This window comes from Leucopleurus acutus (genome assembly GCF_964270905.1).
Source record: "Leucopleurus acutus genome assembly, chromosome: 2".
In the NCBI taxonomy this organism is placed as follows: Eukaryota; Metazoa; Chordata; class Mammalia; order Artiodactyla; family Delphinidae; genus Leucopleurus; species Leucopleurus acutus.
In genome coordinates, this window is record NC_139143.1 from 107,958,631 (window position 1) to 107,985,865 (window position 27,235).

The following is a 27,235-nucleotide window of genomic DNA, read 5'->3' on the forward strand; positions in this document are numbered from 1 at the left end:
GGCAAACAAGACGGTATTCTGCTGAATGCTAGAATTTTATCACTTTGAAAAAAAAAAATTGTGCTTGAGAGACCTAAGAGTATAAAAGCATTTGAGATCTCAGAAGGAGTTTAAATCAATGCACTGCTACAGTTACAGAGCACATGAAAGAGCCTGCTGTCTCAATTGCCAGGAAACTACTTAGAAACTCTCACTTTGATTTCTTCACGTAGTCCATTACATTACTGCTAAATGCAGTATATAGGGACATCACAACTTTGATGTTGTACAGCTCCAACAAATGGAAACTAATATGACAGAACTACTAAGATTTGTGGTTTTATGTGGATATGCAAATATATCCCTATCTAGCTCCCTATGTACTATGTATCTCCAGGGGCTGTCTTTTCACCTATAGCTTTATAAAATCATAATTTTGGTGTTTTATTCATGAATTCTAGTAAGCAGTACCATGTTTATGTAGTACCAAAACCTCACAGGGGGATATTGTTATTCTGAATTATTACTTTAACGGTATGTATTGTACACCAGTTTCAAAAGTACAATGTAGTTTTATACATGTTTATCAGTACTGGTCAGAACTCAATTCAGTGAGGAATGACTGATTCCATGCCTTCGGAAGATCTGATGTTTTTAATCAGTGGGTGTGGACAGATGGAATTGGAAACTGCATTTTCATCCAACAACAGTAGAGGTCTGTTTTCCAGTTTTAGTAGTAAACCTTCAAGTAGTCCTCCAGTTATTTTAGGATGCTTTTAAAAATCTGTGGATTTCTGCCATTATTCATTAAATAATAAATTTGAAATCATTGTTCAATAATGTGCTTCTTCTTATGAAAATTATAAATATGAGCATATTGAACCGTGGAAGACACATTACAATTAATATTTCGGAATTTAGAAATAAGATAAAAGCAGAGGTCAGAAGATCTGAATCTGACCATTGACTCAACCACCTACTAATCTTTTGAGTTGGGACATTCAATGTTTAGTTTCCATTTCTTCACTCACTAAACATTTAATAGCACCTTCTCTGTCTTCCTCTCCGAATTCGTGTATGGACTAAGTGATGACACTTGAAAGGCAGTGCCTTAGTGCAAAAGCTTCAGACCAGGTGGGGAGGCCAGCCCTGCCTCCACCTGTGTGACCACGGACAGTTCTCTCAACCTTTCTGGACTCCTAAGCTGTGAAACAAGGAGGCTGGTCTGAAAAATGTCTAAATTCCCTTTTGTCTTTGAAAACAATAAAGCACTATGTAAAATATTGCAAGTGTTCTACATTGCTTAAACAGATTAACCCTTTATCAAAAGAGATTAGCAAAGAGAGATCATAGGATCACATTTTTCTTCTTTTTCTGGGAAATCTTTTAAGAATTGGATGGATAATCCTCCTTATTCAGTGTTTCATCTATGAAACATATTTCATGGTTCAAACATATTTCATGGGAATATTCTTGAACTTCTTCCAGCCACATAAGGCTCTGTTATTAGTATATTTTGGAATGTGATAAGCATTGCAGAATTTCCATTTTTGCTTAAGTGTAGTTACTCTCCAATATCCCTCTTACTAATGAATGTACAGAAACTTTGAGACTACTTTGGACTTAAAATGTAAACATGTATTTTACTTGCTTACAGTCTGATGGCACACATTTCTGAGACCTGGAGTGTAGTTTGTCCACCTATGTGGTAAGAAATGAAACGGAATCATTGTGATCATGGGTTCATCTGAGTTGTGTCTGATACTTCAAGATCTCTATTTAAGAACCTTGTCACATTTTCAAAATATCATTTGAAAGAGGTGCTACTCTGTTGCACCATAACAAGTCCCAGCCCCACAGTGTTCTATTTCTGTAGAACTCTTCTTGGCCAAGTTATTTGCCTGGGATTCGTATTTTTAATCCAGTTTGAATTCTGTTTGCTAGTTTTCTAGTACATTGTCTTTTACGTTTCAAGGAGTTTGTTTCCCTTTACAGGCAAAAGTTTCCATTTTGACCTCCACCAGGCCCTTTAAATTCTAGATTACCTGATAATAACTCTGAGGTTTGATACCATTCTGTCTGAATGGTACTCTAATTTCCACAGCAGTTCCACCTACATGAGGTAATTTAATCCTCACAGTAATGAATTAGCTATCATCATCCACTGTTTTCAGATTGGGAGGTGTGAGAGGAGGAAACAACAAGCTAAAAGACTAGCTTCAGTCACACAGGTGCTGAAGGACAGAGCTGGGTCTCACACATGTCTTCTGACAACAAGACCAGAGCTTTTTTTGAGGTCATTACTTAATGTAAATAAAAATAATATCCGTGACCTTCTTTTACTGCATTAGACCAAAAAAGTATAGATTTAAAAAATTATATTCTGCCTAATTCATGCTCTAATGATTTATTCATGTTATGAAATTTATTTTTGGTGCCAATCTAGCTTACTAAGTGCTAGCTACTAGTTTATGCGCTTAAATACATTGCCTTTGATGCTCCTATGTGCTAAGTATTTAATCTCCATTTTTAAGTGAAGAAAGTTACTCACACTTAGGCAGCTAAGATGCAGTTTAAACCTGATTCTGCCAAACTTCTACATGTATGCTCTTAACCCCTAGGCTATACTATTTGATATGGCATAAAAACCACTCAATTAGACTTTAAGAAATAGTTCTTCAAGTCCAAGCTCTTTCCATTGTTAAAGTAAAAATACTATCCTCTCCCCTGCCTAATTCATAGTTTTATTCGGAGTATTGAAAGAAATAATGTATGTAAAGGAGATTTTAAAAATATAAATCACCGTAAATAGGTAATTTACTATTAATATGGTTAATCTCATTTAATGAGAAATAATGAGAAAGGAATAGCACCCCTCAACCCTCTGTCACCTCCCAGGTATTTTTACAGTTGCTTTACATAGACAGGCTTCAATTAAATGTGGCTGCACCTAAAGTGAAAAGTCAGGGCACTGTGTCAGACCTCTAGAGGAGACTGTTCGGTGGCCACGGGAGCTTTACTGCACACCTCAAAACATGCCGCACAGGGGGTCACCACCTACTCAGCCCCTGCACAGGGCTGGTCCTGCTGAGAATCCAGGGGCTCCTATTTAGAACAGCTCACTGCAGGGAGATTCACGCTTATGGAAATAATTAATGGTGGCAATGATCCTTATAATGGCACCTCATGCCCTGCTGCGAAGAAAGATAAACCAGCCTTCACCATAAAGAACTTACAAATTATACTGAGCAAACATGTTAACAGCTATTAAGAGTCCTAATCAGAGCTGCTAAACAAACAATTAAGAGATGTCATATAAAATACACCCATTTAGGAATAGCAGCTACATGTTTGGAGTTTTAAAAGGAACCATTTGCCTTTGAGATAGAGATAAAGCCCTCAGTGCAGGTTAGGCAAGAGCGAGGCACCTTTCTGAGCAAATCCATTTTCTGAGCATCAAATCCCATGGACAAAGCTCTGTTCCCAGTGGTGTGCTTGCATCCTAAGTTTATTTTGGGTCTCATTACTATTTCATCAGAAAATGACTCTCTTTTTTTCAGACGTGACTTATTATGATAAGTAGTGCTGCTTTAAAGGGCCATGAAAATGTTGCTACAATCTAATAGTAAAAAGCAAGAAATTATTTGTTTGGAAGAAACTTACTTTGCAGACAGCATTTCAGGATAAGATGAGATTCATCCCACCAGTGCTTAAATCCTTGCTCTTCTAAGTGTAGACCAGCGACATCAGCACCACCTGGGAGCTTGTTACAAATGCAGAATCTTGGACCTCACTCCAAACCTACAGAAACAGAATCTGCATTTTAATAAGACCCTCCGATAATATATATATATATGTTAAAATTTTCAAAGAAATATCAATGTGAACGCTTCTGTTATCAGAAATTCTATCAGAAAATTAATATTTAATCTTATGGATAGTAAAAGGTAAATTACTCACTTTAGGAAGGTATATAAATAGTGTGACATTTGCTTGATGATGAAACATATCTGAAGTGGTCCCCTCTGACACCCATGCCTGATGGTGGCGTCCAGGGTCTCCAGCATATCACACCATCCCAGCAATGTTCAGTCGCCATCTGGTAGTCTCTCCTACCTCTTCAAGTTCTGTGTCCCCTTCACATGCTCAGTGTAGCTCCCATTTATCTGAAACACTAGCACTATAGGGTAAAGTGCATACAAGAGGGTAGGCAAGGAGGGAGTCTTTTTAGCCTTTAGCCCCACATGTTCTTCCATAGTTAAAATACACAAGTCTACTTTGTGATCACTCCAGCACCACTGAGTCTACTCTACACAAATTGTGCCATGTTTGTGGATTAAGAGAAGTAGTGGCTCTTGTATCTTCTCATTGGAAAAGTTAGGGAGGACTGAGATTCAACTTGACTATTCATACACTGCAGAGTATCTAGAGTCCTTTTAGCAGCAGGTTTTCACAGCAGTCATGAACATCCCATAAACTACATGACATGATGTGATTTTCAAAATCTGATTTCTTATGATGTCCATATGGGGAACTATTTTAAGACTATAGTAAAAGTATACACATTAACATATACTACCAAAAAATAGAATCTCATGGTGAACAAAGAAGATTAAGTAAAGCATCAGTTGACTTTTACAGTTAAAAAAAAAAATCCCGTGGAGGAAATTATAATGATGTTCTTTACAATTGTTCTGAAAAGAAAATCAACTCTAAGAAAGTTATAACAGGCCTAATTAATGCTTAAATTGTTCCTCCTGAGAAACATTTTTTTTTAATGTGATATAAATGGACTTCCTAGAAAATATTCTTGTCTGTATTTAGTGGTTATTCAATGTTCTTTCCTGCACTGTGGTAACATACAGCCCTTCACAATAGGAAATGAAAGGTTTTTATTTCTGCTTTTTGGTTTTGCCTTGTTGTTTCTACTCATGTACAAGTAAGAAGTAAATAAAACAGGAGGACATTGACAATTTTTATCTAGCAGTATCGAGTTTTCAAAACAATAGTTATATTTGGGTTGAAGATAATTGATCATTTAAAATTATATATACATGTGTTTGGGTCATGGAAAAGATAATTGTAGTTACATGAAAAGAGTTTTCCTTCGTGAATGTCTATACCTTAGTCACCTTAGACTGCACGGTCATGAATTATGCAGTATAATCCACTTTCTAACCATGTGGCCTGCCTGGGGCAAGTCTCTGCATCTCACTTCCCTCATCTGTAAAATAGGGCTAAAAATTAAACCTACCTCAGCGTTATTTTGAGGACTAAATGATATAATTTCCTCATGGAAAAACCAGAATGAACTTTTTGGACAACCCAATACATTAAAAAGTGTTTAACAGAGTGTGTGGCCCATAGTAAGAGCTCATCTCATGTTAGATATTACATTGTTTTCTTCTTACCACACCATCATTCAGCCAATTTTGACAGAAATATAATATACAGAAGCCATTCTCTCCTATTCTGAAATATAAAATGTCCACATTCCCCTAAAACATAGCTATTTCCATCCTTATAAAAATAAGATACAGGGCTTCCCTGGTGACGCAGTGGTTGAGAGTCCGCCTGCCAATTCAGGGGACACAGGTTCGTGCCCCAGTCTGGGAAGATCCCACATGCTGCGGAGCGGCTGGGCCATGGCCGCTGGGCCTGCGCATCCGGAGCCTGTGCTCCACAACGGGAGAGGCCACAGCAGTGAGAGGCCCGTGTACCGAAAAAAAAAAAAAAAAAAAATTTCAAAATTCTCCTACTTATACCCCTAGCTCTCCTATTTCTCTTAATAGGAGCAAAACTTCTCATCAGAGCAGTCTGTCTTCATATTGTCACATCCTCTATCCTCATCCATTCTTCAACTCGCTATAAGATGGCTTCTGCCCTGTTGCAGGGCTTCTCCCCCATAAATGCTAAAGTCTTTTGATTGGTAAATTTAACGATCACTTTTCACCTCCGATGTTACTGACCTTCGTGCAGCATTTGACATCTTCCGTGATGCCGTCTTGTATCTCTTCTGCTTAGTGTCCTTCATGGTCTTCCTTAGCCTTCCTTTTAAATGCTCATATTCCCAGAATTCCACACTTAGCCTTCTTTTTCATATATATGATGAAATCACTACCACTTTTTGCTGTGAACTCTTAGGTATATATTTTTCTTGCCCTTTCTCTGTCTCTGTCTACTTCCCATTCCCTATTCTGGAACCCCTTAGTGTGTTTTCAATAAATTTTCTCAACCAGCCTAGCAATAGCTAGGTATCAGGGAGTGCACTAGGCATGAGGATTACAATGAAATGTGTTAATTAAAGACTCAGAAGGCTTTAAGAGAACTTGAAATAGAATATGATTTATTCTATTTTCAGGTATTTCTTCATCTACATTCATGTATGACATGGTTTTTCTTTATTGGCTGCAATCACAAGTAACTATGATATATGCTAAGAATTTAACATCTGGGAAGATGGGCTAGAAGTGAGTTTTGCTTTGCTTAGTTTTGTTTGGATAGCTGTTTCTTTGGATTGATTTGAAATATGGATGCAGAGAGGTGTTGAATTCTATATGGTAAATTTTGAATTTGAAGTGATGATGGGCCATAGGGGCGAGGAGGTCCTACTGGCAGTTGTAAATGAGTCTCTGGAGACTATATATGGTATCAAAATTGGAGAAGTATCTTTGTAAATAATCAACCTGGAGTGTTTCTCTAACTCCAGTAAATTCAAGCTCTAATTCAAATCCTAACACAGACTCTCAAGTATATTTTTATTTGAATGATCCTAATTTCTCAGAATCAACCTTCCTTAACTCTAGAATTAAATCTCTATTTTCTAAGAAATGTCACTCAAATTTAAAAAATCTCTTCTGAATTACGCATTCATTGAACATATACTTATTAAGAGCAGAATAAATGACAAACTCTGTGCTGGTCACTGGGGATAATATGTTGAGCAAAATAAAATAGCTTCTTCCCTCCTGAAGATTCAGTCTATTGGGGGAGGGAACTGTCAATCAAATAACGTTGCAAGACTTAGAAGTCAAAAATATATGAGCTAAAGAAGGTCTTAACTTATTTTGGGCTCCTGGAGGCCTCCTTGAGGAAGTGATAATTCCCATGAGACTGAAGCTGTGCTGTTAGCCATATGTAGAAGGGAAGGACCTTCTAGGCTGCGAGATCTTACGAGGTCTTAAGGCAAAGAAGGAATGTGGCGAATTCGAGGAAAAGAGGAAAGACCTGGCTGACTGGAGCACAGTGAATACAAAGGGGGACAGTGATAGATGAGGCTAAAGAGGCAGGCCGTGGTACATGAGGGCTGAGTTGATGGGTCTCCTGCTCAGCAGGACCACCTCCTCGCATGAGAACCACGTCCAGGCTGCACATCTCAACGGAGGGAGAATGAGAGAGTTAAAATGTCCATTCTCATGTTGTGCTAAATTTAACTCCTGGGAAATTCTTCTGGTTGGACCTAACTTTTTTACAGCCATACTGACTATACCTGCCATACAGTAAACTGCACATATTTAAAGTGTACAGTCTGATGTTTTGAAATATGTGTATACCTGTGAGACCATCACCACATCAAGCTGACGAAAGTATTCACAGTCCCTGAAAGTTTCCTTGTCCCTTTTGTAGTCCTTCCCTCCCGACCACTCCCATCCCCTCCAGGCAACAATTGACCTGTCATGCTTAGAACAGTGCCTGGCACATAAAATAAATTGTGTTGACTATATGAAAAGTGAGGCTGTTTGGAGAATTAGCTCTTAGCTTGACTTTTAGTTGGTTGCTCCACATTTTCTAGGTATGCAGTGCTGTTCAGAATCAGGATTTCACTGTCATTCAAGACTACTGCACTGGCCTCAAAGCCTTGCTTTATCTGAAAAGCATTGAAGAGCTACAAGACTGGGACGGGCAGAGTCCAGCCACCGAGAGTCACCAGAAAGGGAAACCAGTTCCTCGCATTGCTGAACTCGTGGGAAAGGTACGTGGCCACCTCTCCTGGGTTGTCCTTGAGAACTCTGCCTTGTTCACTTTCTATTTCAGGTCTTGTTTGCCCTCCTACCATCTCACTAACAGAGGAAACACAGTGCCCATTTGATGTGATTTCTGCTGTAGAATCGTTCTGAAGGAGGCTTGATTACAACTCTATGATAGGTCTCTGAGTTACATTTTTATGAAACCAATATAACACAAGGTCATATAAAAGAAAAAGATTGAAGTTTATAGTGTAAAGTGCCTCCAAATTCTTGCTTACTGTGGTGATGACTGGCATTCTTTCCAGTAGGAGGCTGGAGATTTCTTTATTCTTTAACAAGCTCTGGAAATTATAACATTACCTTTCTATTTTCAAGACAATCAAATCACTGGAGCCCTGAATAATACGATGAAGTTTTTAAAATTAAAATCTAATCAGTATCTTTTGTAACTGCTTCTGCTGTGTGGTTAAACCTGAGCTCAAAAGGTTATGTCCCAACTTTCTCACTAACTGCTATTTTCAGAGAAATATACACTACATTTACATTTTGTATAATACAGTGATTTTAGCAAATCTTTTCTAAAACAACATTCAGCATTTCGCCTTTGTATTTCCTTTGTATTATTCTAAATAGATAACCATTGTCAGAAGACGTTTCTTGAGTCCTGAATGAGGGGAGGAAAAAATTATAATTCTTAGTCTTTTCAGCTTGTCACTACATCAATAATTAACTTAAAAAAAGAGGCAAGTAAAAGGATTCTTTAAGGAAGCATTTAATAATTCAAATGAATCTTAACTTGAAACAGGTCACATGAAAAAGAATGGAAAACAAAAACCCTGGGTACTCTGCCTTGGATGGCAAGGTTAGGGACTCAGAAAGAATAAGAGAAACATCATATAACAATTTACATTTGGCTAATTTTAATGGGAAATATCACTATTCCTCTCCAAACAGATAGCCAAAAATAAGGGCTTCTTGGAGAATAATGTGTATCCCTGCAAGTCCAGTGATGAAAAATAAAAGGGAGAAAGAAATAAAATCTTACAGTGTGGATTCCAGGAAAATATCATGATGAATGACTCCATGAGTGGCAATCAAACAAAAAGGCTGGGTGACATTAATATTTATAATATTATAATTAGCGAGACTGTGCCTAAGCAGCATTATTAGTGTAACTAATCATATTATCATAAACTGAGTCTGCAAGTATTTAGACAGTGAGTGTTCTTGCCTTTATCAATGACCTATCAATGACCATCCTAAAATTGTTCATAACTAAAAAAAAATTACAAATAACTTTATACTCATCCAATGTAAATATATCAAGTCAATTGTTTCTGACATGGTAGTTTTGATAGTTTATGACTGTCTATAAAAGCATTGTCTCAAATGTATGCAGTCACCATGCAAGCTGAAATGGAAGTAGCTGCCTTGCACTGTGCCATTTTTGTCTTTAAAAGACTTCCACACTCATTTGAAAACTTACATATTCAAATAGAAGATGGATAATGATGGAAACACTTGTGTCAGTGACTTAAGTGGAAATTGATTTTCTGATAGTTTGAATCTAGATTCAGACTTTATTTTAGTAAGTCCAGCCTTCATCAAAATCAAAAGTGTAATTTCCAGCATTATCATTTGTTAAAAAAAAAAAGATTTTGCCTATGTGATTATATTAGCAATTCATTTCTCAGCACTAAGTTGAGGAACAAGCAGATGGTCTGCTAATAGATCTATGCTCCAGAGTCTCTGGTGAGGGCTGACATGACTCAAACAATAGGTGACTATCCCCTTTAGGTTAATATCCCTAATAGTGAATCAAAGTGCTGTGGCTTCCTAGCTATTCCTTCCTAGTGTTGCAGGTGTGTGTGTGTGTGTGTATGTGTGTGTGTGTGCATCTTTGAAAATAATTCATATTATATTCTCATTAGCTAAAGAATAGGATGCTGGTTCTTACCCTGTTTTCATGATAAATGGACAAGAGAAGTTGCAGACCCTTTCCAGAAAGCCCCGCTGGAAGTAGCTGGCTTCTTTAGATAGGAAAAAATTTGTTTGGAAAGTACAGTTGTTACTCTCTTTCATCTTTCACTCAGAGGTCAGGCTAGAATAAATTAGAGTAGAAATTTAGAAGAAACGAATTACAGTACAGTGTTTGAAGATGGAGGAAAAATGAGACTTGAGCCATGGAAACAAATTAGTTTGGCCAAATTAGTCATGTTATCTTTCAAGTAATTAGTATATTTAATATACCTAATTAGTATATTTAATATAGTCTCCCTAATGCATACCTCATGTATAAATTGATTAAACTTCCCAAGCAATGTTTCTTCATGTGACTTTGGAAGAGCAAGCAGTCAGGCATTTATGGTTTGCTCTGGTCTTACAGTGCAAGTTGTATAAATTCATGCCTGCAAGCATGAAAGTAGATCCCACAGGAAGAGCAGTCACCAGCTCTGCTGCACCACAAAGTTATTGATCTCCAACTCCTGGTGCTTAAAAACCATGTGGCATGCTTATGAAAATGTAGATTCCCAGGCTCCGCTCCCAGAGATCCTGATTTCATTGGTCAAAGGTGAGTCCAGGAATCTGCATTTTAACAACCTGATTCTGATGGAAGCATACAAGGATCCGCATTGCCAAGAAAAATGAAAGTAAGAATAGCAACCGAATATACTCAGAGATTGAGAAGTTAGCAATGGGAACAACACAAGCTTCTCTTGAGGGAGAAAGCTGGTAAGAAATGATTTTGAGCTGGAAGAGAAATGAAATAGAGAGTCAGGAGAGGAAATCCAGAAAAGCAGCACACTGGGCTCTGAATGGCCAATGGTTGAAAATACCCATTGAGGAACCAGGAGCGGGAGTTAGTTCAGCAGCTAGGTCAAAGACATGTAAGCAAGAAGAATTGTAAGGACAGATACAGTTCTCAAAGCATGACACCCAGAGTCCATGCAGACAGTCAGCAACGAGGAAGTCTGTGAGGATAAGGAAGGAGAGGCTATTCACAGTATCATCAAAAAGGAGGCGCATCGGGGGCTTCCCTGGTGGCGCAGTGGTTGAGAGTCCGCCTGCCGATGCAGGGGACACGGGTTCGTGCCCCGGTCCGGGAAGATCCCACATGCCGCGGAGCGGCTGGACCCGTGAGCCATGGCCGCTGAGCCTGCGCATCCGGAGCCTGTGCTCCACAACGGGAGAGGCCACAACAGTGAGAGGCCCGCGTACCGCAAGAAAAAAAAAAAAAAAAAAGGAGGCGCATCGGTAGCAAAGCACTTTTATTGTATACTCAGTTACCTTAATCCCCTCTTCTACCTGGTGAAAACCTGGCGACTTAATAAAAGTGAACTGTTTGCTTGCTACGTATGGGACAGTGGTTACCAACAGAGTTCCAAGTAAGACTGTTAGGTTTCCATGATGCTTCCTTACTATACTAGCTAAGCAACTTGGACAAGTTAATTAATCTCTCTAAATCTGTTTCTAAAACTATGAAATGAGGATAACCACAGTACAAGTCCACGATCTCTCATTAACACTTCTGAAACCCAAAAAACTCTGAAACCAAATGTTTCACATAACTCATTTGGCAGCAAACCCGGCCTGAACTGATGGGAGGCTTTTATAATCTTTATTTATTCCTCTTAGAGTGAACATTTACGTGTTTACTTCCGAGCGACGAATGTGTTGAAGTCCAGGTTGCCACGCCACATCTTGCTGTAGGTGCTAGGGAAAAGGTAGTATATGTACCATTTTTCTTTCCTAAAGTCCAAAAAAAAATTCTGCATTTTGAGCTACGTTTGGCCCCAAGTATTTTAGATAAAGCGTTGTGAAGAATACTTAAGTGAGAATATAGTTGCAATTATACCTTTATCCACAAATTCTTCTTTAGAGTTGGAGACAAAGTATATATTTTAGTGACATTAGAAAGTAAACTGGTAGTATTTGGCATTTTTAGGTGTGGAAATAAGAATTATATGGAGATTATTTGCTTGAGAAACATGAAAGAAATTGGAGGCTCCAATATTAGAACAGAAAATGTTACAGTCAGAAAGCATGGGAGGAAATGACTTCACTTCTTTGTGCCTGAGATGAAGGATTCCTAAGCAAGAGCCTTTGAAAGGGAAACAGCACAGGACAACACTACTGACTGCTTGGTCTCTGCGTTCATTTTCACATGCTGTTCCTTACATCTGAAATGTCTTTCCAATTCACTAAAGAGTAATGAAAGCATCCACTTCTCTTTGAGTTATTCTCTGACGTCTACACCAGAATTAATTTCTCCTTCTCTTCTTCAACCTTAGTTGCAACCAGTATCACACAGCATTTGAATTTTTGCGTCTCTGTTTCTTCTACCAGACAGTCTTCTTCCCCTTTGTATCCCAATTTCTGGGGACCCACTGATACTCAGAAAGGGCTTAATAAATGATCCTCGAATAAGTAACTGAATGAATAAATTAATGTAAGAAAACAGCTAAATGGTAGAACTAAATATTAGTAGTCAATGACTTATCAAGCCATCACTTTTCCCATGACATCAGAAATGAAAAAATGTAAAAAGAAAAATAATAACTTTGAACTTAAAAGTTCCTTTTGGTGTATAAATCTAGTTTAGTAAAATGGAATGGAAAGAAGCCAGAGTGGAAAGAGTGAGATAGGCAAGTGAGCAACCTGCATTCCTTCTAGGATTGGCAAAATGTACCTAGAGTATAAGCTTCTTTAGGGCCTAGACCACACACTCTGTGCCAGTGCCTGACCCAATATCTACCATGTGGGAGCAACAGCGTGGTAGCCGAATTGATGAATGATATATTGATCACTCTTTATTTTTTTTAAGATCTATCTTAAATGTCACTTACTTTGTGAAGCCATCTATGACTATCTTCCTCTCCCTCTGGGAAAATTGTCACTCCTTTCTCCTACAGCCCTTTGTTCATATAACTGCTATTGCAGTTATGACATTATCTTCTAGTTAACATTACTTCTTGTCCATCACTGAGCTCATTATGAGCAACTTGAAAACAGAGATCATGTCTTATTTACACTTGAGTTTTCAAGCAACTAGCACAATGCTACATGTTTATACAATTAAGTTGCACAGACTATCTGTGGTGTCCTTATTTGGAAGGAAAAAAAGGAAACAAATTTATAATTAAAATTCCAGCCAGGCCCTTTCAAAAATAGCAGGCATTTTAGAAGAAAACAGTAAATGTGCCAAATTACCTTCAGTAGGTATTAAAATATGATGAAATACATATCAGTGATATTAATAAGTGAACATAATGTGTACTCATTAAAAAGCTTTCATTAGGATAAAGTCAGAGAAACTGTCGTGGTGCTTGTATAATGACTCATACAACAAGGCTTTATTTTGATGATAGAAACCAAAATTGGCGCATCTGTATGACCAGATGCATCATTCTCATGTTTTTAAAACCAAAAGTAATATGATTTTGTAAAACTACTGCTATCTGGTTATGGTGTTTGATATGTAGATGTCTATTTATTTGTCTCTGGTATATTATCCAACACAGAGAACAAAGAAGTATCCACAAGGAATATATAATGTCGTAAGCATGATCGTCACAAAAGTCCTGATAATAACAGTCTCAGAAGAGGAGAGTGGTATCTCCTGTTTACCCAAAACTTTAAAAGTTTTATGTCTTCATGCTATTTATTTTTTCATGCTTTTTATGTTTCCAAATTGAGATATAATTTACATAAAGAAAAAAGGTCTGTCTTTAAAAACACAGGTCTTAAATAAACCATTTGATGAGTTTTGACAAATGATATACCCATGCAACTCTTAATTCTATCAAGATACAGAACATTGTCAACACCTCAAAGATTCCCTTTTGCACTCTCCCAGTCATTATCTCTCCCTCCTCCTCACCATCAGAAGCAAACACAATCTAATTTCCATCAACATAGATTAGTTTGTTCATACTCTTTAACATCATATAATTAGAATTCCTCATTGTGTGGTTTTTTTGTGTGTAGTTACTCTCACTCTGCACAGTGTTTCAGAGATTCATCCATGATTTGGGGAGTGTTAAGTAATTCATTTTTTTTATTGGTAAAAAATATTTTATTGTATAAATATACCACAATTTGTATATTTATTCAAAATGACATTTGGGCTGTTTTCACTTTCCCTTTATTATAAATATATCTGAAATAAGCATTCAGGCATAACTGGTTTTGTGAATACATATTTTCATTTCTCTTGAGTAAAACCCAGGAGTGTAATATCTGAGTCTTAAGGTGATGTGTATGCTTTATAAGAAACCTATAAACAGATTTCCAAAGTGGTGGTACCATTTTACACGGCTACCAACTGTGGATGGGTGTTTCGGTTCTTCCAGCCAACATTTAGTATCCTCTGTCTTTTTAATTTTAGACATTTTAGTACATGTACATTGGTATGACATTGCAATTTTAATTTTCATCTCCCTGAAAATTAATGATTTAAACACTTCTTTGTGTCCTTATTGTCCATCCATATATCTTCTTCTGTGAAGTGTCTATTCAAATTTTTTGTCCACTTAGAAGTTGGGTTTATTTTTAATTAAACTTTAGGAGTTCTTTATATGTTCTCAGTACAAGTCCTTAGATGCAGAAAAAGCATTTGAAAAGATTCATCATTTACTTATCATAAATCCCTAAGCAATCTAGTGGAAGGAAACTTCCTCAATCTGATAAAGGGCATGTACAAAAATTCTACAGCTCATTTCATATGTAATGGCAAAAAAAAAAAACTTTTTCTCCTAAGATCAAGAACTAAGCGTAAATGTCTATGCTCACTACTTATATCCAGTATTATACTGGAGGTCCTAACTAGTGCAATAAGGACATGAAAAGAAAGAAATGGCATCCAGATTGGAAACAAAGGACTAAGACTGTTTTCATTTGTAGATAGTAATATTGTGTACATAAAACATCCTAAAAAACCATAAAAACACTATTAAAGTCAATAAATGAATTAAGCAAAGTTTCAGGACAAAAGACAATATACAAAAGTCAGTTGTATTTCTGTATGAACAACAGGAACAATAAACAGAAAATTAAATTTTAAAATGCCATTTACAACGGCATTTAAAAACTACAAAGTACTTAGGAACAAATTAAAATATATGCAATAGCCACCCACTGAAAACTACAAAGAATTGTTGAGGAAAATTAATGAAGAAATATCAATGGAGAGATACGTTAAGATCTCAGTTCTCTCCAAATTGATCTGTAGAGTTACGACAATCCCAGTCAAAATCCCAGCACACGTTTACGTAGAAGTTGATAAACTGATTCTAAAATTTACATTGGATTTCAAAGGTGCCAGAATAGCCAAAACAATCTTGAAAAAGAACAGACTTAGATGATTTGACCTATCTGCCTTCAAGACTTTCTATAAATCTTCAGTAATCAAGCAAGTGTGTTTTAGTGTCAGGATAGACAAATAGATCAATGGAAAGTCCAGAAGTAAACCCTCACAGATACACTCAATTGATTTTTGACAAAGGCACTAAAGCAATCCAATGGAGAAAGGAAAGTCCTTTTGATAAATGGTGCTGGAATTAATGGATAAGCATAGATATAGATATAGATATAGATATATTTTAATGAACCTCATACTTTCCTCACACAGGACACAAAAGTAATTTTAAATATATCATAGATATAAAAGTAAAAAGACTATAAAAGTTTTAAAGAAAATATAAATAAATATATTTACTTATAAGGAAAAATTTTTAGATAGGATACAAAAAGCACTAACCATACAAGAAAAAAAAAAGATAAGTTGCACTTCAAAAGGCAAGTGCTCATCAAAAAGCAAGTTAAGGAAATGAAAATTTAAGTCACAGAATGAGAGAAAATATCCATAATATTTATATCTCACAAAGAACTTGTGACCAGAATAAATATATGTAACACTTTATGCAAGTAAACTGAATCTGAAATAATTTAATCTTATCAACAAGTACACGGAATCTTACAATGAAAAATCCACTGTGAGGGAGCCCGTGGGCTCTTGCAGCAAACTCCTATCCATGACCACTTGCATGGCTAGCCCAGAAAAGAGAGAGAAAAGGTGATGAAAGCCATTTTCTTTCAAGTTCATCTTACGGCCTCATAGTTCTTGTCCATGCTATTTTCTCTCATTGCAGCTTTGTCCCTGCGGTTATGTTTTGGGGATACATTATACAGTTAGAGAAGTTCCAGATGACATGTTACATTTCTGTCAGTTAACTTGGGTAATGATTGAAATAGAAATCAATATTATTGCTTTCTATGACTGATTGCATGAGGCTAAATATTTTTTATTGTTTTAGTTCATTTCATAGAACATGGCAAAAAAAAACAGCATCAGTTCCTGGAAATTCAAACTTTCCAAAATTACCAAATGAGTCTACTGCATAGATATGGGAACTTATCTACATCTCTAAATATCATCAGATGATTTGAGTAGTATCTTAGGTAGAATGCTGAATTGCCAAGTATCCTTTTAGAATAGGGCAATCACCTGTTATAAATGGTGATTATTCCTACTTATAAGTAAAAAATGCTGGATAAGATTTTATATCCCCCTGTTGTAGTCCTGAGTGTCTCATCAGCTCATTAATGTGTAAGAATCCCACAAAGGGGTCAATATGCTGCTGTAGTAAAAAGAGCACTGTGTTTGGAGTCCAGCAGGTCTGGGTTTGAATCCCACCTCAGTGTCTTACTACTGGGTGAACTTGGACCAACCACATGAATCCTACAGTTCCCCTTTGCTGAAATGCCAAAGTGAGATAATGATACTGATTTCATGGGTGCTTTGTGAGGACCAGAAAACATATATATGATGTATGTAGCACATAGCAGGCATTCAATGAATGGCAGTTATTGTTATAATTAAGTCTAACATAGATAGATAGATTGGGGTAATTTGGATATGTGATATATTTGTATCCAAAATATATGGATAACATTAGGGTAAGCATAAACATTTGAGCAATGCTTTATGAGTGGATTTCTTCAATCTTCTGTGTAGATTTTCCAGCTGATACTCATACATTATTTTTATACATTCTCTTGGCTTTCTATTGATAACATGCCCTTATTAGGTTAGTTTTGTTTGATCTGCTTAAAAGCCTGCAACTTTGTCCTTTGAAGCATTCCCTTTCATACACACAAAAAAGCTCCTAAACAAATCAGAAATGTTTGCTTTCCAAGCAAAATGGAGATAAATTTGTTAATTTGGGGTCTGGGCAGTAAACTAGCATGAATGGTTCATCACTGGTCCTACTGTAGGTGAAAGGGAGGGGCCTACTTTGTTGCCAAATCAGAGTAACTGTATCAGAATTTAATATCAACAATTATAGGAGGGCCTGGTAGAAGTCTCTCATGTTATGGGAAGAGATAGTTTTGCATTGCTTATAACCAGTGTGTGCCCCTATAAACCTTCCCAGCTTGTTTTCTCTCCCATCTCAGGGGTAGGTGGGTTCATTGCACAGGGGAACTCTGATATTTGGTGGCAATTACTGAGAGCACTTTGTAGAGGAGAATTCTAACTCAAAGCCAAGCCCAGCGGAGGTATGTGATCAATTGGTAATGCCTGCATGGGCACCGACACAGAAAGATGTTGCAGGATATGGCTTTGCACTTCCTGGAGTGTGGAGCACTGACAGCTTGACTGGTTTAGGAATTTGGGCAGCGATGAGCTCTTGAATTTGTAACCATTATACCCACCTCGTTGCAGTCCACCACTGTGTGCCTGAAATAAAATGTAAGCCATACAACATTTTTACTGTTGCCAGCATCCCATCATGCTTTTAAAACTTACGAGTCCCTATTTCTTCTCACTCATTAAATTGATATCTAATTCCAAGTACAAATGAAATTATTCCCTTTGTCACTTTCATGAAAGTAAGTGGTTCAGTATAATTCCTCATACTTCATCAAATATACTACTTTAATCAGAATGTACCTCATTAATATTAATTATATACTTAGAACTTGTGTAAAAGTGCTTTTCATCTTCAACACAAGTTACCCACATTAATTCTGATGGTACTTTTAAGCCAGGAAAAGAAATTAGGATTTTTCTTGTTCTGGGTGGGGACTGAGGATTTGTAAAGAAACCATTAGTATAAGCATGTAAGATAAAATTTGAATTCAAATACTATCCTCAAACTCATCTCCTATCCTCCCTCCTAAGAACTCTACAAAATCAGTGAACATTTATCGCAAACCAGTTAGCTTTGTTCCTAATCCTGATTTTATGGAATCAAGCAAAATATCTCTCTGTAATTCTGAGCTACGCCCCTGAGAAAAAAATAGGCATTTGTTATATCTCTGTTTAAGCTCACTGTCCACTTGAATAAACGGAGCATTATATAAAAGATATAATATTCTGGTATTAAAGGAGTCATTTTGATAATGCAAAGAGTCAACAGAGATTCTAATTATATTCAGCTTTATGACAATTTATCCTAATCTAAGATTTCTTTTTTTTTTTTTTTGGCTGTGTTGGGTCTTCATTTCTGTGCGAGGGCTTTCTCTAGTTGCGGTGAGCGGGGCCATTCTTCATCGCGGTGCGTGGGCCTCTCACTGTCACAGCCTCTCTTGTTGCGGAGCACAGGCTCTAGATGTGCAGGCTCAGTAGTTGTGGCTCACGGGCCCAGTTGCCCGGCGGCATGTGGGATCTTCCCGGACCAGGGCTCGAACCCGTGTCCCCTGCATCGGCAGGCGGACTCTCAACCACTGCGCTACCAGGGAAGCCCTATCCTAATCTAAGATTTGAGAAAAAAAAATTAAATGTCTGCTATTTGAAATTCAAAAGAAAGATGTGATTTACCCCCTCCCCAAAAACATCAAACAAGACAAACCATAGTTCTTTGGTTTTGTTACTGTATTTTGGTTTTGGTTTTGTATTTGTTTACCTTTGAAATTATATGCATGTAACTGCCATTGAATAGCATTACCAAAACCGTGGAAGTTTAGGAAGGATAGGCCAAGATATCTTCAATTGTTCTGAATAATTGGCAGTCTCCCAATTAACTAAATCCATTTAGATATCCAGATGAAATATCTATCCCTTCTCCTCTTCTCCTTAGAAACCTGATTACTCTGTTTGGTTGCCATATTGACCTAATTAACCACCTAATTTCTAAATATCCCCTCCGTTTCATGCTGTATAGATATTGGAAAGCAATCTTATTCGTGTCTAAAATCCATGCCCTATATTAGTCTGTGCTTCATGGCCACGAGTGACCCCTAGAAACGTGTTTGAGAAGATGTGACTACAACCTGCCCAGAGAATGTGACTAATGCTACATAGGGAATTCTTTGATTTGCAGCTTCAGGCTCTGTCTGTGAAGTTGCCTCATAGACTTGGAAGTGCCCTGAAGCCTCACTCCCATGCTGCCCCATCTACTGTGGATTGTTCCTGGCAAACCACGTCAAGACCGTGCCTCCTGAACCTCTGTTGCCGTATATCTTTAAAGCATTTTTCTTGTCTTTCCTGCTTATCAATTGTATCCTATTTCATCTCAAACTAGAGACCCTTCTCTAGATCCTCTGCTTTCAATTATTCTCTGCATATGCCCATTCCAACTGAGCTATAGAATGTCACCCGTCATTTCAGGGCTATCAAGCTGGTTATCTTTTGGAGCCTAAATGTTACCAAATGTTGCCTAAATGTTTCTTTACGTTTAATATAGGTCCCAAGTGAAATTAATGAAAGTAAACATATGGCATTTGTAGTAATCCTGGCCTCCTAAGAAAATAGAATTATCCCAGGACTACTGTATACATTCTTCACTGAGATATAGAACAAGCCTGCAAGATTATCCTTCTCTGTTCATACCCTCAGAGTTTGTGGTCAGCATTGGTGGTGCTCACTAATATTTCCTTGTTCTGTAGGAGGAGTAAACCTCCTTGCCTCTTGGAGGCTTCATAGGACTAGGTGACTAGATCTCGTTGATGCAATGTGAGTGAAATGTGGCATGTGATTCTGAGTGGAAACATTTCACGGCTGGCACTCAGTTCTCTAAATTCCCTTTCCTTTGCCATAGCAAACTCTCAAGTCTCATGTTGAGAAAGTGGCAACGTAAAATGGATGGCCTAGATTGCTGAACCGCCACATTGAGGATATCCAGAGACACAACAGGCTTTTTTTTATGAGTGAGAAATCAACTTTTATTGTGCTAAGTCACTGACATTTCAAGTATGATTATTACCAGAGTACAACCAGCCAGTGAGGATTAATACAGAATTGCAAATAACTTGTAGCTGTTGCCAGAGGACTGATAGCTCTGTAGCCCTTTGAAAATTGTAAAACGGAAGAGCTCCTCTTTAGTGACCTTCACTTTCCTTTCTGCACCTCTTTCCACGTGCTCGCAGCTGGTACCATAATGCGGTTTTCCATTACGTCACTCCACCCTGGGCCTGATCTCTTGGCAAAATGCCGGAAGATACCAGATAGCCTTGTTTCCAAACCGTACAGCAAAAATATTTATTCCTGCTTTGTAGCTGGTTTTAAATAAGTTATTGTGAAGAGATCCCACCATTGGCTTAATCCAACTGATGAAACTGAGCAGCGTTTATGCTTTTCACATAGCTTCTTTCTTGTTAGTAGTAAGGCCTTGGGCAACTTACATACTTTCCTCTTAGCCACCATTTCCTCGTTTAAAAAATTGGGATAACAATAGGTATCCCATAGGATTGTTGAGCAAAATAAATAACAGGGTCTGAATTTTTTCTTCCTCTCACAGGTCAGGTTCCAGAAAACATCATCTCTACTCATTGTCTCTCATCCTTTACTTGCTTTACTATCTCCAACCCATCAAAATTAGATTTCTATCCATCCCCACCCCCCAAATCACTAGAACTGCTCTTGTTCAAGTTATGTGATTTAGTGATCACCAAATCCAGTAATTTCCAGTCTTGTCTTTACTAGATCTTCTTACATTCAACAATTGACCACTTCTTCCTATTAGAAGTTTCTTCTTTGATTTTTGAACACTCTTTTCTCCTGATTTCTCCCTTACTTTTTATCAAGCAAACAACTGTTAGCACTTAGTAGGTGCCAGGTGTTATAATGCTGCCTTCTTTAAAAGGATCACAGACTAGTGTGGAAATTAGGCAATTAAAGAGTTATTTATATAATATAGTATGATAATTACAGTGATATAGAGACATGCACAGAATAGCAGGGGTGGCAGGGAACTTGAGAATGTTTTCCAAAACAATCTGAAATTAAGGTCTAGGAAGTGTGGGAAGGCTAGGGCCCAAGCTAAGGCCGAAAGTATGACAGAGGCTTGGGGTCAAACAACATTTGTGTCTGAACAGAAGCTTCTTGGACTTAATCTTTTAGAACCCCTCCCCTTTTTTGGCCCTCACATAACATCCCCCTGTCCATGGCTCTTCTATTACTGTCTGTGCTCATCAGACCCAGAAGCCAATTTTAATCTCCTTGCTGTTATCATCCAAATGTGTACTCTCACCAAGATCCTCCCCTCTGGACCCCACACGCCCATCTCTCCAGCTTTCTGGTGGACTTTGCCACCCAGTAGCCCAGTTCAGTGCTCTTCCTGCAACCTAGGAATAAAACAACAGTAGTGATTATCCCTGACAATTATATAAGCACTTTATAATTTACAAAGCACTTTGGCATACATTATCTCACCAGCTGCTTCCTTAATGTAATAGCAGCAGTGGGCAAAAAACCGTGTCACTGCCAACAGCGCTTTTCTGACCTTGGTCTCCCAACCCCACCTACTAAAAACATAAGAGCAGCTGGATGGGAGCTGATTAGAGGTTGGAAGCTGACCTCGTTTGGGGACCAGGGGAGTGTGACAGCAGTGGTTGCCACCTCCACCTTCTCCATCTCCGGAGGGGTGACAGAGCAAGCCAGAGGTTTCATGGCAAAGTCTAGGAGGCTGCACAGAGCAGCAAGGCTTTTCATGGGCTTCCTAAGTGCAGGCTGAGGGTGGCAGGCATCAGCTTGTGGGAGGTTAAGCACTTATCCACTCTCCCCCTACGTTTCAGATTTCTCATTTCTTACATGCATTAGCTATCATTTTGAAAGTTTCAGTGGGTTAATTAAATTCTTCTAGTGTTGATGCTAAGAAAGCTGAAACATTTTCAACTGAGATTGACACTACTCAAGACATAGGCTTCACTGATGTTTGTTCAGTAACACTCCAATATGTCACAGGATTGCTGAGAGAACATCTGAGAGCTATAATGAGCTAAAAGTCAAGTACAGGGGGAAATGTGTTCCAGACTGCTGCAGATGTTCTCAAATCAAATCATATTTCTGTGAAATGCCATATAGAATATTCAGCAGTTGAAGGATGCAACATGAAAGGACAGTTCAATTGATTTGCACTGTGTTTAAAAAATGTATTTAGCCTAAATTGTATGAAATGTAGTGGGGTTTTTTCACTTTAAGTCAATTAATAAGAGATACACTTGATTCTAAGGAGCTTCAAGGATAATTTCCGTGGGCTAAGGAGGAAGGCATTAACTGGTTAGGTAGGTGTCAAGGCCTAGAGCAGGCAGTAATTGAATAAAAGAAACAAGGTAGAGTCCAAGGACAGATATTCTATAGCCCCACTTCCTTGCCCCATTCCTTTATTCTTCCGTTAGTCCTTTGGCACCAAAATTGAGCAGACTTCTGTTTAATTAATTTACCAAAATTAATTTACCAAAAGCCTGATAAGCCTATCTGTGATGGTGGTACATTCTGCCCCTCCTGGAAGACCCAAAGGAAGCTTAGCAGGAGTGAGTCAAGGAAATGTTTTGGTAGATGCATCTTTTGTCATCACCAACTTATATTCCATCACACAGGTGACCTTGCACGTCACCATAGTTTAGGTAGCCTGACCTGTGATTAGGAATGATATTCTCCTAAGTAAATGACAGCACTAGGTAAGAACTGACAAACCTGGGTAAGGAAAAACAGAAAAAGCTTAGGTGACATTAAAAAGTGCAACAGGGCTTTCCTGGTGGTGCAGTGGTTGAGAGTCCGCCTGCTGATGCAGGGGACGACGTGCCCCGATCCAGGAAGACCCCACATGCCGCGGAGCGGCCGAGCCCGTGAGCCATGGCCGCTGAGCCTGCGCGTCCGGAGCCTGTGCTCCCCAACGGGAGAGGCCACAACAGTGAGGGGCCCGCGTACCGCAAAAAAAAAAAAGTGCAGTGAAACACCACAATGAGATACCTCTTCACACCCACTGTAATGGCTAAAATTAAAAAGACTGACAATGTCAAATGTTGGCAAGAATATGGAGCAACTAGACCCCTGTATTTTGCCAGTGGAAATATAAAATATTACAACCACTTTGTAAAACTCTTTGGCACTTTCTTATAAGACCCAACAGTTCTCCTCCCAGGTATTTATCAAAGAGAAATAAAAACATATCTCCTTAAAGTTTGAGATAGATGAATTTCAAAAACATTATGTTAAGAGGAAGAAGCCAGACACAAAAGAATACTTATGAAATAATTCCCTTTATGTGGAATTTTAGTATGGGAAAAATAAATTTTGTTAGAAATTGATGCTGAAAACTTGTCCTCTGTGCACTGGTGCTGTATTGAATCTTGGAGACAGAGTTTTATGTGAAGTAGCACAGAATAGCTTTATTGCTTTGCCAGGCAAAGGGGGACACAGTAGGTTCCTGCCACCAAACTGTGTGTTCCAACCCCGGGGGATTTGGTGAGGAGTTTTATAGCAATGGTTCAAGGGTAGGGTTGCTGATAAGGATCAAGGTGTGTTCAGGGCCTGTATTCCTTTAATCTGGCCTCAGGTGGTCTCCCAGTGAGCTTCTGTGATTCTTGAGGTTACCAAACTGTGACCTTCTCTCTGAAATGAAGAATCCTTCATCAAGTAGTTAACATCTTCCATTTGTTGGGGGGTTGGGTTCTGCAGAAGAGCTCAAAGATATTGTTATGTGTATCCCTTGAGGCGGAAGCAGGACCCTGCCCCAAGGCTGCCCTATTGTTTTTGGACTGTTCCTCCTTTGTCTGTCTGTGTCCCCTCCCTTCCCTGATTAGCAACAGTTTGAACCTACCCTTTGGAATTCAGGGAAGGTCATGGAAGCTGAAGCCTATTCCCTATAAACAAGAAATGGAGGACATAGAAAAGCTTCTGTGCCCAGGATCCCCACAGGATCCTACAGGGTCCTACTTGATTTCAAAATAACAACAGTGATAAGTAGAAATTGACTGGAAGAAGGCACAAGGGAATTTTCTGGAGTGATAACAAGGTCCTATACCTTGATTAGGGTCATAGTTTCATGGGTATATTTATTTATTCAAACTCCTCCAACTGTCTACTGTGCATTTTACTATGTGTAAATATACATAAATATGTTAAATTAACTTTTAAAAAATAAACAACTAATTCTGAAAGAAACTAGAAAAGAAGCATTCAGTAATATTTCTAGGGACAAAGTAAGATATATCATACAAGAAATACTAAAGACACTTTTTATGTCCAAATTACTTTAATCAGGTAGCCTTTGGGAAACTAAAACCTTATGAATTTAACTATTGGAAAAGAATAACTGGTACCTAGATAACAATCTTGGCTGGAAACCAGCTTAAAGCAAATGGATGGCTGGGGGCATAAACAAATGTATTTCCCTCTGCCAACTCCCTCTGCCAACTGGGCGTGGAATTGGAATACTTTAGGCCTTGCACATCAGGGAGGTTGGCTAGGGCTTAGAAATCTAGAAGGGGAACAACTGGCTCCGTGAGGAGTGACACAGGTAAGGGATGTGGCATCACAATGCAAATGAGAAGCTGTTTCAGAAAGATGGAAGATTTGGTTAGGTCCTTTGGTAGGCCTTCAACTTCCTCTGCCTTGTATCATCAGCCAGTGCTTGCAGCCTCTGAAGAAAAGCTGGCCTTGCCTGAGGCCACAGCTCCCAGAACAGAACCTTAAATTGATTGTTGATAGAGTGTTACATGCAAGGCTGGGCTCTTTTGCCCTAATGTCCTACCCACCCTTATACAGAAAAACCCAGTGGGACATTTGTCTGGAAATTTAAGCCAAATACCTTTCTGATGCTTTAATATATGCATTAACATTTTGTCTTATAATAGCACCATTATTAATAGATAATAAAATTATAACATTTGTAGAAATAAAGACAAAACTCTTGAGGTTGAATTTCGATTCACACGTGTACATTTTGTGCATTTTGTGAGGCGTTACTATGGCAAAGTTGTAAAAAGTTCAAAACTATATTTTGATGCTGGTATTTTTTTCCTTCAAGCTTCTGCTTTTGTGCTTCCTATTATCTAAGATGCATCTCCTAAAAAATTATGGCTGGAAACAAATATCACATATCTTTTCTGAACTCATAACATTTGTGACAGGTTTGATTTGGGGAACTAACTAGAATTTATGTCTCTCTGCTTAGCTCAGAAGCTTTAATTTGAGTTTGGCTTTTAATCATTTAAACATATGTATATTCATTCAACAAATACTGAGTATCTGTTACATACCAGGCATTGTGGTAGATAATTGAGACTGAGTGATGAACAAGATAAACCCTTTATCATCAAGGGATGGTCAATTGCAAAAATAATAATAATAACAGTAATAAATTAATTAAATGCTTTACATAACTATCTACACATATACATATATACATGCATTTACTTATGTGTATATAAACCCTCATTTTATAAAGGTGGAAGCTGAGGCTTAAAGAGGTTTAGTTATTACTAGTGGAAGCAGGATAGAAACCCAGTTCTGTTTATTGCAAAAACTGTGCCTTTAACCACTAAACTATACCTCCTTTCAACATAACTGCTATTATGATACTGGAGTTATAGAAGCAGAAAGGAACAAGTGTCCATCTCAATCTGGGAAATTAGGAGCAATTGGGAAAGGACAGATGAACTGTCTCGAGGGTGGAAAATGGTAGTATAAGCTTTATGTAAATGTCCTCATTAATTCCAATCTATACTAGGCAATGGCTGTGGCCAAATGATCACTTGTGAAAACTGCTGCATTTTTATTTATAGCAGAGAAAGAGTTACAAATCTGTTAGATAATTAATTCCATCCCCTGATAGGGTACAGGCTTCATTCTTAGCTTGTGTTTTTGGGTGCTGTTGTCTTTTAGCATAAAACCCATCAAATCTTTGTGAGTTTTTCTTTTACATTTCCTTCATCTGTGACGAGAAGATTCTATTAGCAGCCCTGGCACCTTCCATTAAAGTCTACAACTTCCAACTGCCAGGAAGGGATAATGAAGTGATAAATTTAATTTGCTACCAAAATATGTAAGGCAGAGATATCTATATGAATTTATAGCGTTAGCTATGTCTTTCCTCTTAGCATTAACAAAAGTTTTATGGCACGTTATCAAAATCAGTGCGACAAAAACAAATTTATGTGAATTTCCACACACAGAAATCAGATCTATAACTCTGTATCAAATCATGTCTTTCCCTCTCCTTAGCATTTCTAGGCTCATCAGAACTTAATCCAATGAGTTTTAAGTACTTTATTTGTTTCTTGAAGGATGTCCAATAAAAACTGTTAGCCAGAGTAAGATATACTTTTTACTCATTTATATATGTACTCTGGAGTTTTAAAAATACAAATCCCCTTCTCACACTCACTGTTAGAGACTCTAAAGGCTATGAAGAAAGTAACAGCATCATCTACCTATGATTGTGACAATGAGGGTGCTTCAAATTCTATGAGACACAAAATCTACTCTCACCTGATTTTTCAATTCCTGTGTCATGGCCATAAACACAATGATTCCTTAGCTGGAAATTTTTCTTACATCTTCTCTAGACATTAATATTCCCATTCCAAGAATTCCTTTGTTCCAATGAACTTCCTCTTACATGGTTTCATCATCCCATGTCTTGTCAATGGGATCCGTCTTGTTATTCCAAGGGGCCAGTGATGCCCCTCAACTGCACCCACTGAATACACAGCCTGGCTAAGTCCTGCGTCTACCATTCAGTGATATATGTGTTCATCTTATAAAATAGACAAAGCTGTTAGAGTCAGTTCATGACTTCATGGTCATTTGCCCAAAGAAATGTAGAATTAATAATTATGATGATATGATAAAAATACTTTCAACTGGTTGCTGTGTAGTATTGTTTTGACAGCTTTGTATGTTACCTACTTTAATCCTTATAACAATCCATGTAAGGTTTGAACCATTTTCCTCTTTTTTCTGTGGAGAAAAGAGACTCAGGGAGGTTAAGAAAGTTGTACAAGTTCCCATGCTAGTAAAAGCAGAGACAGCATTCTAGCCCAGGTGTATGTGCTCACAAAAT

General features: G+C 37.9%; 1 protein-coding gene across 1 annotated transcript in view; it reads left to right on the plus strand.

Moving 5' to 3' along the window:
- The window catches only part of DPYD (dihydropyrimidine dehydrogenase), an 803,004-nt gene that overhangs the window by 678,657 nt on the left and 97,112 nt on the right, over window positions 1–27,235 (plus strand). Inside the window, exon 20 of the mRNA XM_082832404.1 lies at window positions 7,772–7,951. Coding sequence (XP_082688530.1) covers window positions 7,772–7,951 — 180 coding nt within the window. The remainder of the gene's footprint in view (window positions 1–7,771; window positions 7,952–27,235) is intronic.